We start from the raw sequence: 12,738 nt of genomic DNA on the forward strand, positions 1-12,738 counted from the left end.
TCTTTGCTCAATCACTGGTGGTTGATTCCTGTTTTCATCAGCATTTCCAACTCCACTTCTTGTTCTCACCATTTTTGATCTACACACCGAATAAGGTGAAATTAGATCCTTATTCACGATAGATATTCAAATCATCCTTATCACTCCGAAACATTTACATGCTAGTTCTAATATCGTAGACGTACGCTTAGAATCCTACACACATAAAGTTTCTAGATTCGGTCGGCAACAGACCATAGATCCGAACAAATAATATCATATATGGCAACATATAACATTTAGCACATAAAGTATTTTAGGCAACTTTCCTAAAATAAACTAGTGCTCGTGTCTAAAATGTAACAGACACACATCTCAAAATTTCACTTAGCATTCTAAGTTTAAGTCTAGAAATCCTAAAAATTCCTAGTTCGCTTAAACTAATGCTCTGATACCAACTGTGACATCCCCAAAATCACGGCCAGAAAAAACCGATTTTCATTTATGCTTTTAAAATAATTTTAGAGTAAATCCTTTTGATTTGAAAGAGTTGCGGAATTTGTTCCCAAAAACAAAACATGATAAAACAATGTTTACCAAAGCATTTCATAAAAGAAATGTATTTTTCATTATATAATCAAAACTCGGGGTGTCATGTTCCGATACAGACCAATAAATATAAATGATAACATTACAAGTCATTCAACAAATATATACATATGCAGACTTGTAAACAAAACAACTTGATGGTTCATCCATCTTACACCCTTACGCCACTTCCTATAATACAAATAAAACTGAGTGGGTCAGGCTTGGGAGCCTAGTGAGCATATAGGGTTTTCAACCCACAATAAATAATTAAATTAATTATTATCAACCAACAATAACCCAGTTACCCATTCCCGTTATTCTCACTTTATGTCCCTAAAATAACTAACACAAGGGACATAATCTAAGAATATTTTCATCGGGGTGACAACACATGTTGCGGGGGTTCCTCAGCAATATAAGTTAAACAAGGCAACCATGAGGGGGATGGAATACAGCGAATGAACACCCAAGTTCATTAACACCTACAGGTTATGAGCCTGCTAGCGTTCCACTGGACTGTCTAGAAAAATCCGTGGTCGTCATCTAAATTCCGCTAGATGACTGGATCAAAACAACAACGAGGCCTCTCATCTGTTTATTACACACCAACTATCTACCCATGTTCTACCCAACATATTAGTAGATAAAAACATACATTTTTATACATATTTTCAAAACCTGTAGAGCATGCTTGATCAATACATTTTCCATATAACAGATGAGGCACACACACATAACACATATTTCATATAGAAATAATCAGATCTGTAAGATAGAAGAAAGTGAATATACATTCACATACATAACAAAAAAATATACACATAACACGTATCTCGTATAAAATACTTCATAATTATACGTTAGGAGAAACTAACAACACACTCACACATATAAACAACAATATACTTAATACACTCAAACCGTGCTTGTATTATTATTGCGTTTATGAAAGGTAGTATACACTCACTTGATCAGAAGATGATCGGACAACACTACGACTTGCAAAAGTAGTAATCCTCAACAGATCTGGAAGATCTCTTCAAAAATCGAACTTCTCGCGGGCAGAGCTTCGGCTCGGAAACCGCACTTCTCGGGATCTTCGGGATCTCGGGACTTGCTTCGGGATTCGGGAATACTACCGGGGCTTCGGGGTATTTCTGGCACGCAAATCGAGGCAAAACGGGAGAGAGAATGGAGAAAAATAGCAAAGAAGCCGGCTGCCCTCGCATCCTATTTATAGGAGGCTGATGCCTCGCAGTACGCGGGGCGTACAGGTCCGAAATCGTCACTGCGTTTGTCATCCGAAACCACTTGATGCGAGTGTCGACATCCTCAGTGTACGCGGGGCGTACTCCGGATGAGTCCGATGACTCGTCCTCGGATAATACCGGATTTTTCAATTAAATTTAAATACAAATTATTTAACAAACTTCGGAAATTCATATCTTCTTCATACGAACTCCGTTTTCGACGTTCTTTATATCCACGCGAAGGTGAGACTACGATCTACAACTTTAGTTTAGACTACGTTGGCTAATTTTGAATTTATTTTTATTATTTATTTTTAATAGGCTGGGACAGAAAATTTCGTTATAAATTCATAACTTCTTCGTTTGACGTCCGTTCTTGCCTAACTTTTTATCGCTTTGATACTAACAACGAGATCTTCGATTCTCGTTTTAGATCACTAAGGTTAAATATCGCTCTAACGTAAATTCCACTTTTTACGTCATTCAGCGTTGCCGGTTCTGTCGCGAAACTTCGACAGGTCATAACTTCCTCATTATAACTCGGATTTCGGCATTCTTTATATCTTCGGAAACCTTGTTTCAACTACTACAACATTATCTAAAGATATCAAGTTTATTTTACACTTAAATTTTGATGCTTATTTTTATTCTTAATTAATCGAACCACATAATTAAGCAATTACGCACAAAACACATAATACTCAAATAATACACTTCTATTATTTCAAAACGGGTTACAAAGGTTAACCTAGACTATCACATTGCTAAAAATGGCAAGCCCAGAAACACAAGCGTTACACTATGTGTTCGGTATATCCTATATCCCGGTGAGTTGAATACCGACCCGTGTCATGCATGGGCGACAACCTTTCTTTAGGTCATAGCGTTTGGAAGGCCTGGTTATGTATGGGTTGGTGCCCATACCCCATTAGCTAACGAGCGATATTACACTTGAAGAACAAATGACTAACATTTTCAACATCATCACTACACACTTGTCAAAATATTGACTACACTTCCACTCTGATTCTATCTAAATTCCTCTGTGTTGGAATAAGATCCATCATAACTCTCTAAATAAAGAAATTAATCTTTATAGGTATCCATCTTTTCCAACGAGTCGCAAAACTACCAGTCATAAGACGTGTGTCATCAATATTTAATTTGATAGATCGAACCGAGAACGTACCAAAAGGATTTAACTCCCACCTCCAAGCATCTGCTCTCAAAGTCATATGAACAACCTACAACATAGACAACAACTGAGAAAACTGAGCAGCTACCACTCCACCTAGAATAGGCCTATTCCACGAAAAACTCCATGATTGATTACTCCAAAAATCTCCAACCATACCCTCTTGATTGCTAGACAAAGCATACAATCTAAAAAACCTATTTAGTAATTATATACCCCCATACCAGGTGTCCATTCAAAACCATGTGTCACCCCAGCACCAACAACTTTAAGCATATGAGAGCCCGAGATATCACGGTTATTATGTTGTTGGTTCATTGAACCAATGATATTAACCTAAACTCATGTTAACCCCATCACCATAAGTTGTTATGCTTTCATTTTTGGTTTGTTCTTGTTATATGTAAATTCTTTTAATTTCAACTTCGAGATGAAATTGTTGTTCTCCAAGAAACTTATGATGTGATTGTTGTTGAAAAATGGACCACAAACAATTTTTAGTAAATTGAATATCATACCAATTTAATAGTTGACAATATTCAAGATGTACTATAATAATATTAATCGACAATATTTCAAGATCAAACATTAAGTAATATAATAATGAACAATCTGGTTTGTGGTACACTCCAATACGGGAACGGGGATCGGGAATGTGATTCGCCAGTTAGGACATATCGGATACGGTGGGGGTAAGTTCATTTTGATACGTCTCGGAACAGCGTACCATAGATTCCGATACAGTTTACACATGTTCAAAACATAATCCCAGCAATAGTTAACTTAAAAACAGAAATGAAAGTTTACTTATAAACAATTTTATACTTAAAAACAAAACTTCTAAGTTAATACTTAAAAGACTTACTAAAAACCATTTCAAAAGATGAAAGACAATAAAGAAACAAAATATAGGAGATGGTATAAGGGCTTAAAATAAGATAAGAATGTAGAACAGAAGTGCAATCACAGTGAAGTTATGATATTAGATATGTGGCATGGCTATTATATAATTATTGAAACTGATTAGAAGAATAAGATGTGGAAGTCCAAACATCTAACATGGAATCGAGGATTTGAGTGAAGAAATCAAGTGTCGGCAGCTTTTCCCCAGATGAAATCAATTTTCTGTCAATTTCACAAATCGGCATTGCAGAACCAAAATTGTCGATCCCAATCACATTTATGTGCAATACAATTCGCCAATTTCACGTTTCAGGTATCGATTTAAAGAATTGGTGGGATCGCAAGCAAGATGTACCACATGGCGTTTCTGTCGGCGATCGGTATCGTACCTCGTTTGGGATCGGGGCGTTCCGAACGTGGATCGTGACTACTTTGTCGAATCATGTGACTATAATTCGAACAAGCATAAACAATGTAAAGCGGAAATAAGTAATAATGAATAACATAAAATTTTCTATATGGAAAACCAATTGGAAAAAACCATGTGCAGTTTATGTCGGAATGCACTTCGCTATAATGTTTTTTTTTTACCATAATGGTGTTTTAAAAAAACGTATTTATCAAACAAGTATAATTTAAAAAAATATTTACCATTTAGGGTTATACCAAGTCAAAATTTAAAAAAAAAGTAATAATAATAATAAAGTAAGAACACAATCCCCCCCCCCCCCCCCAATCCCAACCCCCAACGTTGACATCTTCAATCGATTTCTTTTATCATCCTTTTCTACTTCGGCCATAGCCGACGCCGGCGACTCCGATATCAGCCACAAACGGACGTCGGCTAGTACACCTCCACCACAGAAGATTCTAGCAAGGACGCCTCCACTATAGAAGACAACGACAAGCATAAATCTTGTGATTCTTCTTCGACTCTAGCCACAGACGACGCCGGTGAATCCAATTCCAGCCACAACAAACTCGATTGTAGATTGATTTTCTTGTAAATCTAACTCCTCCTTTGATTTTCGACTTCAGCTAGTTAGCTTTGGATTGATTCCTACTATTATTTGCTATTGCATTCCACCTGTTATTTGCTTATTTTGCAAATTGTTATTCCATTGTCATTCCTACTCTGATTTACAATTGTAATTTGATTATTTGCAATTGTTATTCCACATTTGATTCCTACTCTGATTTACAATTGTTATTTGCTTAAACATTCATATTTTGGAATCAATTTTATGATTGAATTTATTTTTTGTTCTCGTTTTCAAGATGGAGCTTGTTGCAATGTTTTGTTATTGGGGTGGGACAACATATGATGAACCAAATCGTATAAATTATAGCAAAGCTTCAAAAAAAGCAATCAATGTTAACCGTAAAATACAATTTCATGAACTGGTCGAGTGTATATATCTTGCTACGTCTTTTGATAAACAACACCACCGCATCAACTTAATTTGTAGATATCCATCAATTGGTATTGAGAATGTTGTTAAATATATTCCTCTTCCCATTAACGATAATGATGATGTTAGCATCATGTTTGATGTGCTTCATGTCCATCAAAAAGTAAGTAACATTTATCTCTATTTAGAGGTTGAAAACATTTATCAAATTCGACACATAGAAATTGAGTCTAGGTATAAAAATTTGTGGTTTACATGATTTACAAGTTTCTACTTATTTTAGATGTGATAACTTACTTTGTAATATTTGTAGCATAAATCATGAACTGGTTGTGCTAGAAGAGCAAAGGAACAATGAGTTACTATTACCTAATATGATCGATGCTACTGTCATATCAAATATGATTCGTATTGAAGATTTCTACACAATTTCTCAAGTTGTTATTATGAGTAATGGAATGACATTGGAGAAGATTATGATAAGCAAGATGGAGTTGACATCACTCAAGAACATGAACCACCACATGTAGATAAGGGTGAAGCATCTTTTGACAACAACTATCAAGTACCATCAAGAGGAAACAAATGTGATTAGTGATGGTAATTGGATCGCATCACAATCAATGAGCAAGAATGATTTTACATGGGAGATGGAAAAAGATTCTTTCAAGGATGAAGAAGAACTTACGAGAGCTATCAAGCTCAAATACATTAAGACACATAGACAGTTTGAGATTATTGATACATGCCCAACTCTATGGAGCATAAGAAGCAAGTTGCATTTACAATCTAGTTGTAAATGACAACTTCATGCAAATAAATGAAAATGAAGTTGAAATTTTGAAATTACAAAATACATTGGTCTACATTATTGTTTTTGTTTGAAATCATTATTGGATTTGTACCCAAAAAATATATCTTACGTTTGATGTTGGTTTTAATCTACGATGTCTAACATTATTGTTTATCAATTAATTTATTTACAATTTAGGACATTTATTGAGATTTAATTAATTTGTAATGATGATTAAATGAGATATAATATATTTGTAATTTTTTATATAAGTTAATATCAAAGGGTTAAAAGAAGGTCAAAAATTATACTAAAAAACATAAAAATTTAAAAACAATAGCTAAAAATATTAGAAAAGTTAAAAAAAAAATTATTTTGGTAAATTTTTTAACTAATATACTGTTTTGATAAATATATTTGAAACTGCACCTATTTATTAAATATATTTTTTTCATCAATAACTCTTATTAAAACAAAAAAACTAATCTTGTATTTATTGAAAGGTTTTGGCATCCACTTATATAAGTCAAACTAATAACATCTCCAATAGTCAAAACTAATGACTAAAAAAATTGTCACTCATTACATTAACTTTAACGTCAAATTAAATAATTTTTGAATAATTAACTTCTTCCAATATTTTTTTAAAAAGAAATTAACTAATCTATTGTCATCTGTCTGAAATGTTCTCGAAAACCTATTTATTTAATTAGTCATTTTTAAGCGTACATTTTATCTAAATGTCACAAACAAATAAAATACAAATATAATATGTCGTGTCATTATATATATATATATATATATATATATATATATATATATATATATATATATATAAAAGAATAAATATTTAAAACCAAAATTTAATTAAAGGTGTAAAATAAAATATGATTAAAGAATTGGATGTGAGATGTACTAAGCATAAAAATATATTAACCGTTTAATATTTATTTAATGATCAATAAAAATAAACAAATAAGTTATGTGTTCTAATGGTTTTAAGCGATCAATATATTAAATTTAAAAATAAATAATAATAATAATAATAATAATAATAATAATAATAATAACTATTATTGATAATACTTTTAGAGCATCTTCAATGCAGCTTTCTTTTGAAGCTTATTATTATAGATTTTTTTTTTCTTAACTACTTAATACCATTGGACTATATAGCTTTTTTTTTTATCCAGGGATCAATATACTTTCATAATGTGTATATCTAACCCCTTCTACTATCATCATCTTTCATTTAACCTTTTATTATAATCTAGTTTTAAATACTTTTTACTTCTTTACTAATTAATCATTCATATTAAGGATTTAATGATGTCCCATTTATAAAATATAAATGTTATAACCATAGTATAATATTTTCAATGTTTTGTTACCTTTTAATTCTAACATAATAATTTTTCGCATTTTATGTATATAAATATAGAACCAATACAATTGTATTTATATGTTCGTATTAAAATATGAATTGTATATAAAAACTAACTAATTAAATGAGGTCAAGATTATTGGAATGATAGGTATCACTTATTTTGAATCATATCATCATGTAACCATTGAAGCATCTGTAAGACTTAAAAAATAATGTTTTACCTATAAAAAAAAAAAATCCTAAATCTTATAAGGTTATAACTTCCGACTATGAGTTGAATTGTTGGAGATATGTGACCTTGACTCCTAACTTTGAAAAACACCAACTTATCCTTAATGATTCGTGACTCTACTTAGAAAAATCAATAGAAACTATAGTAATAGAAATAACTTTCCGATAACAAGTGCATCTCCCACCAAGAACCTCTTGGCTCACTTGTGTTCGTCAACATTCACCAAGTTCAAACATACATCGGATTTGGATATTGGAAGACCTTTAGTAAATATATCATATGTATTTTCATTTCCGTTGATCGTGCTTATAATAAAATTCCCTTTAACATTTGATCATCGGGTAGAAAAATTGTGCTTTGATTGTCGCAAAACACCATATTGATCCTTGACGTTTTATTAGGCTCTCTAACCATCCCATTCAACCAAATAGCTTTTTTAAGTTCACTATAACCATATATTCGGCTTCAATTATGGATAACGTAACTATAGATTACAAATGTTTTTTCCAACTAGAGAACATGCACTAGACTTTTCCATAATTTTGTGGTTCATTCTTTCAGCCATGTCATCCTACTAAGGTGTATAAGTAACTTTGGGATGACATGTAATTCCCTCCTTTACAGTAATATGTCTTGAACTCATCTAAAGACAATTCTAGTACGTCGTCTATATGAAGATATTTTACCTCCAAACTAGATTGTTTTACAGCCAATACTTTCTAGTTTTTAGAAATTGAAAACGCTTCTCCCTTGTGTTTTAAGAAAAATGCCCGGACTTTCCTAGAGAAATCGTCAATAATATTGAAACTTGTTTTACATTTTTCTATATAACGTTCTACAGTTATAACTTTTTAAACATTTTTTACGCTCTCATGCAATTTTAATACAACATACTTTTTTAAGAAAAGTGTTTTGGAGGTGTTTTAAAAAAATGACAATTTTTTTATACGTTTTAACTAGAAATGTATAAAAGTCTTCTATAATTTTTTATTACAGCGTTTTAAATTTGATTTATATATTTTAAAGCTTTTTCTACATTTTCATACAACTTTCTTTTACGTGATTATTTTTAAATGTTATATTAAAAAAAAGTTATAAAAATCCTTAAAACGTTTTAAAATGTTGTAATGAAAAGTTTAGAAAGAATTATATGATGAAAGTTATAAAAAAAATAATAATAAAAAATAAAAATTAAAAAAAAAAAAAAGTATATGAAAATGCAAAAAGAAAAAAAAAAATAAAAAGTTATAATAAAAGTTAAAATTTTTTTTTTCTAAACTTAAACTTTGTTTAAAAAGAATTACATGAGTTCCTTACCTTGTTTAAAAAGTAAAATACATTCCTTAGCAACATAAAAACATTTTGAAAAGTTTCTTTCCAAATTTCATTGATAACCCAAAGTAATTAACTGGTTAAATTATAAAATTTACGTTCATGTATATTCCAGTCAAAAAGTTGATCATGTCCATACTTGATACCACTCGATCACTTCGTTTTCCAACCAACACATCAAACACTCCTCATGGTAACAAATAATTATCCAAGAAAAAAAAAAAAAAAAAAAAGTCTCCTACGACCAATACCGACTCTCAGAAGGCATCCTTTCCGACCGCTGTCGAAAACCACCACCAGCCGCCTGGTGGAACAGAACCCTATCAGCACTAACAGGGCGCTGATGTGGCAGATCTCTTTCCCATATATGGTGGAGGAAATTCAACATTGATCTTTCCGTTTCCTGGAACCCTCTTCCAGTAGATGAACCTGAGTAATAGACCCCACCACCAACACCACCATGTGTCCGGTCAGACACTTGGACTTGACCGTTTGACCGTTGTGGTTGCTGAAAATAGGCGTGGGACTGTCCACCACTGCCCGTGCCCGGGTAACCACGGTTCATTGATGAGCTGGCAGGTCTAGTTCCAGAACTACTGCACAAACCACAGGAGGAAATATTACTTATTATCATACAAATAAGACTAAATTACAAAAACGGTCCCTGAGTTTCATGATTGTTTGCAATATTGGGACCTAAACTTTTCTTTTTGCAATTTCAGTTCTGGTCTGGTGGTTATTAATTTGAACTACCCTAACTGAAATGACTATTTTACCCTTTATCTAACTTTTTATTTTCATATTTACATTAAAAATCGATTTGAGATCATGAAACTCAGGGGGGGGGACTGTTTTTGTAAGTTAGTCTGCAAAGGAAAAAGATAATATAGAGTGGTTTGTTTGATTGTTTGTTTACCTTTGGGCAGCAAGAAACGGATGTGGATAAGATCCTGATGGTGACACTGACAAGTCAGCATTAGCCCTTTGCCTACGTGGCATAGAGATGGAGGGATGTTGAAGATCATCATCATGTATACGGGTGGTTAGTGTTGGAAAGAGGGTTGTGTGATAATGGAGAGGATATGAATTTGGGGTTTCACTTGAAGCTGATTGGGTGTTCCATTGATTATTATTACTATCAAATCTTGCTCCTTGTTGTGTCACATTTTCAGTGGAGGGGTGAACATAAGCAATATATGGACAAATGTGAGTAGCTGAAGATGATACACTTGTTGCATGTTCACTACCAATATCATGATCTGCCCAAGAAATAGCAATTTGTTTATTTCATTTTCATAAAATGAAAGTGTGTTGATTTTTGTTGCATTAAACCCTAAAATAAGTAAAGTCAAGATCTTACACGCAGTGGTTGGAAACTCCACTTCACTGCAGAAAAAAGTGCAGAAAATTTAGTTGCTAGAAAGAATTAAAGGTTCATATTTCATAACAAGTGTAAAAGCATTTGTGCTTACTCAAAAGCAGCAGAAAGGTGTGCATATCCACCATATGGGCACCACATGGACTACCAAAAAGAAGAGTTAATCAGTGATTTAAAAGACTGGATTGGAGAAAGAAGATGAATATATATATATATATATATATATATATATATATATATATATATATATATATATATATATATATATATAAAAGAGATAAAGATGTTACGGATTCAGAGTAACTGAGATCATAAAGATCTTCATCATTGACTAAGTCATCGATGTTTAACTCAGGATATGGTCGCCCACCATCTGCATAAAGCCATTGACCTTTCTCAATTTTTCTACAGTTGGGACACTGCATCACTCCCTTCACATTAAATGCAGAACCAATGCAATCTGTAGCCAAAAACAAAAGTGAATCATATAGGAGTTCCCTGAGTTTAGCATTAGTTACAATGTGATTAAAAGAACAAAAACCTAACTCACATCATGAAGTGGAAAACCCCAAGGCATGTGGAAGTAATGAGTTATTAATCTAGAGAGGTGAAGAAAATCTAAATACTTAGGCTTTCTATTTGTACACATTGAGTATATGTGGTGTTGTAACCCCAAATTGGGAGTTATGAGTAATTTGCCTGGTTTATGTGGTGAAAACAATAAACCGCTACATAAGAATGGTATTTAGAGTATATAATGTTGTCATCAACAACAATCAAGTTGACTTTCCTGTAAGGAATCGAATTCATAGAAAAAACGCAATTTCTATATCCCCCCCCCCCCCCCCCCCCCCTATGTGTGTGTACCAGAAAGCTCAAGATCGAAATCTAGCATAAGGGGTTGGTGTAATCAAGCAGAAAAAGCTAAGATCAAAAACTAATTGCTGAAAACAAATATATGTTGGTGCGACTGAACTTTATAGGAGATGAAATTGCAAGCAAGTAGTTGACTTGTCAACGATCAAAAACAAAAGAATAAGTCTGTTACCGAGATGGAATTGATGACCACAATGGAGCTTCGCCCAAGCACGATCCCCGTAATCAGTAACATCGTCCAGGCAAATCGAACATGGAATGGAGGAACCTGTTTTGCCTCCTTCAGCAGCAGCAGCATACCCATCGTCTTCCAACCCCATACGATGTATGCCCAAACCCTACTTTGTCTGATAATTCTTTTCGTTTTAAACAATTTTTTATTTTAATTATTTTATTAAAAACAATCCTTTTTAATTACCAAATTAGATAAAATTAACATATCTTAGTTATCATCGTATGAGATGTCAAACAGATATTAAATTGTGTCGCTAAGTTTTTTGATATTTTTTTTTGAAGACTATCGTAACATCCGTGTTTTTAGGTTAAGCGATGATGTAATAGTTAGTGTCAACAATTATAGCTTATTTGACGTAATAAATAAGAATTATTTGAATATTATGTGTTTCATGATTATTATAATATAATAAAATAGGAAAAATTAGTCGAATCGTCCATAAATCGTAAAAATAAGTGCACCAAAATATATATATATATATATATATATATATATATATATATGTGTGTGTGTGTGTGTATGTGTGTGTATTATTAAATATTTAGAAAGTACACGTCTTCCCGATCCCGAAAATATAAATTTCATAGAAATCTGAATCCGTATAAATTAGATGATTTTTATAAGATATAAAAATCAGCCGCACACAAGGAATGTATAACGTAAAAAGCTACGAAGAGAATAATTAACTTTTAGCTAATACGACCAAAATGAAAATCGTAGTACTCCTTAAAATAGGAATTTTGAGAAAAATAATGCCAAAAAGGAGTCCGTATGAGATAGTTATGATTTTAGCAAAATCATTTAATTTTATAAAAATAGGGACAAAAATATAAATTCAAAACTAGCCGACGGAGTCTAAGCGAAAGTTGTAGATCTCGTCGATAGCTACGCGTAGATATAAAGAACGTTAAAAACGGAGTTCGTATGAACGAGTTATAATTTTTAATAGCATATTTACGTATTAAAATAAAGTATAAACCATACATACGTGCATATATATATATATATATATATATATATATATATATATATATATATATATATATATATATATATATATATATATATATATCATCAGAAATGTATTGACGATGAGGTCGTTATAATACTAATGTTGAGTACTTTCGATATTAGTTTACTACAAATATCATTAAATCAATTTAAAATAGTATTAT

General features: G+C 32.1%; 1 protein-coding gene across 2 annotated transcripts; it reads right to left on the reverse strand.

Annotated features, from left to right (window-relative positions):
• Positions 1 to 9,154: 9,154 nt before the first annotated feature.
• On the reverse strand, positions 9,155 to 11,685 carry LOC145018567 (E3 ubiquitin-protein ligase RFI2-like). 2 transcript variants are annotated; one of them, XM_078976446.1, is made up of 6 exons: positions 11,501 to 11,685; positions 10,743 to 10,912; positions 10,547 to 10,596; positions 10,435 to 10,460; positions 9,991 to 10,333; positions 9,155 to 9,667 (listed from the first exon to the last, which is right to left on the reverse strand). In XM_078976446.1, the coding sequence occupies exons 1-6, from the start codon at positions 11,646 to 11,648 to the stop codon at positions 9,313 to 9,315; spliced, it is 1,092 nt and encodes a 363-aa protein (XP_078832572.1). In that variant the 5' UTR covers positions 11,649 to 11,685; the 3' UTR covers positions 9,155 to 9,312. The 2 variants fall into 2 exon arrangements, with proteins under 2 accessions (XP_078832572.1, XP_078832571.1); XM_078976445.1 differs by having other exon boundaries at positions 9,155 to 9,670.
• Positions 11,686 to 12,738: the final 1,053 nt, after the last annotated feature.

The sequence above is a fragment of the Lactuca saligna genome, chromosome 9 (assembly GCF_052625555.1).
Source record: "Lactuca saligna cultivar CGN05327 chromosome 9, ASM5262555v1, whole genome shotgun sequence".
Lineage (NCBI taxonomy): Eukaryota > Viridiplantae > Streptophyta > Magnoliopsida > Asterales > Asteraceae > Lactuca > Lactuca saligna.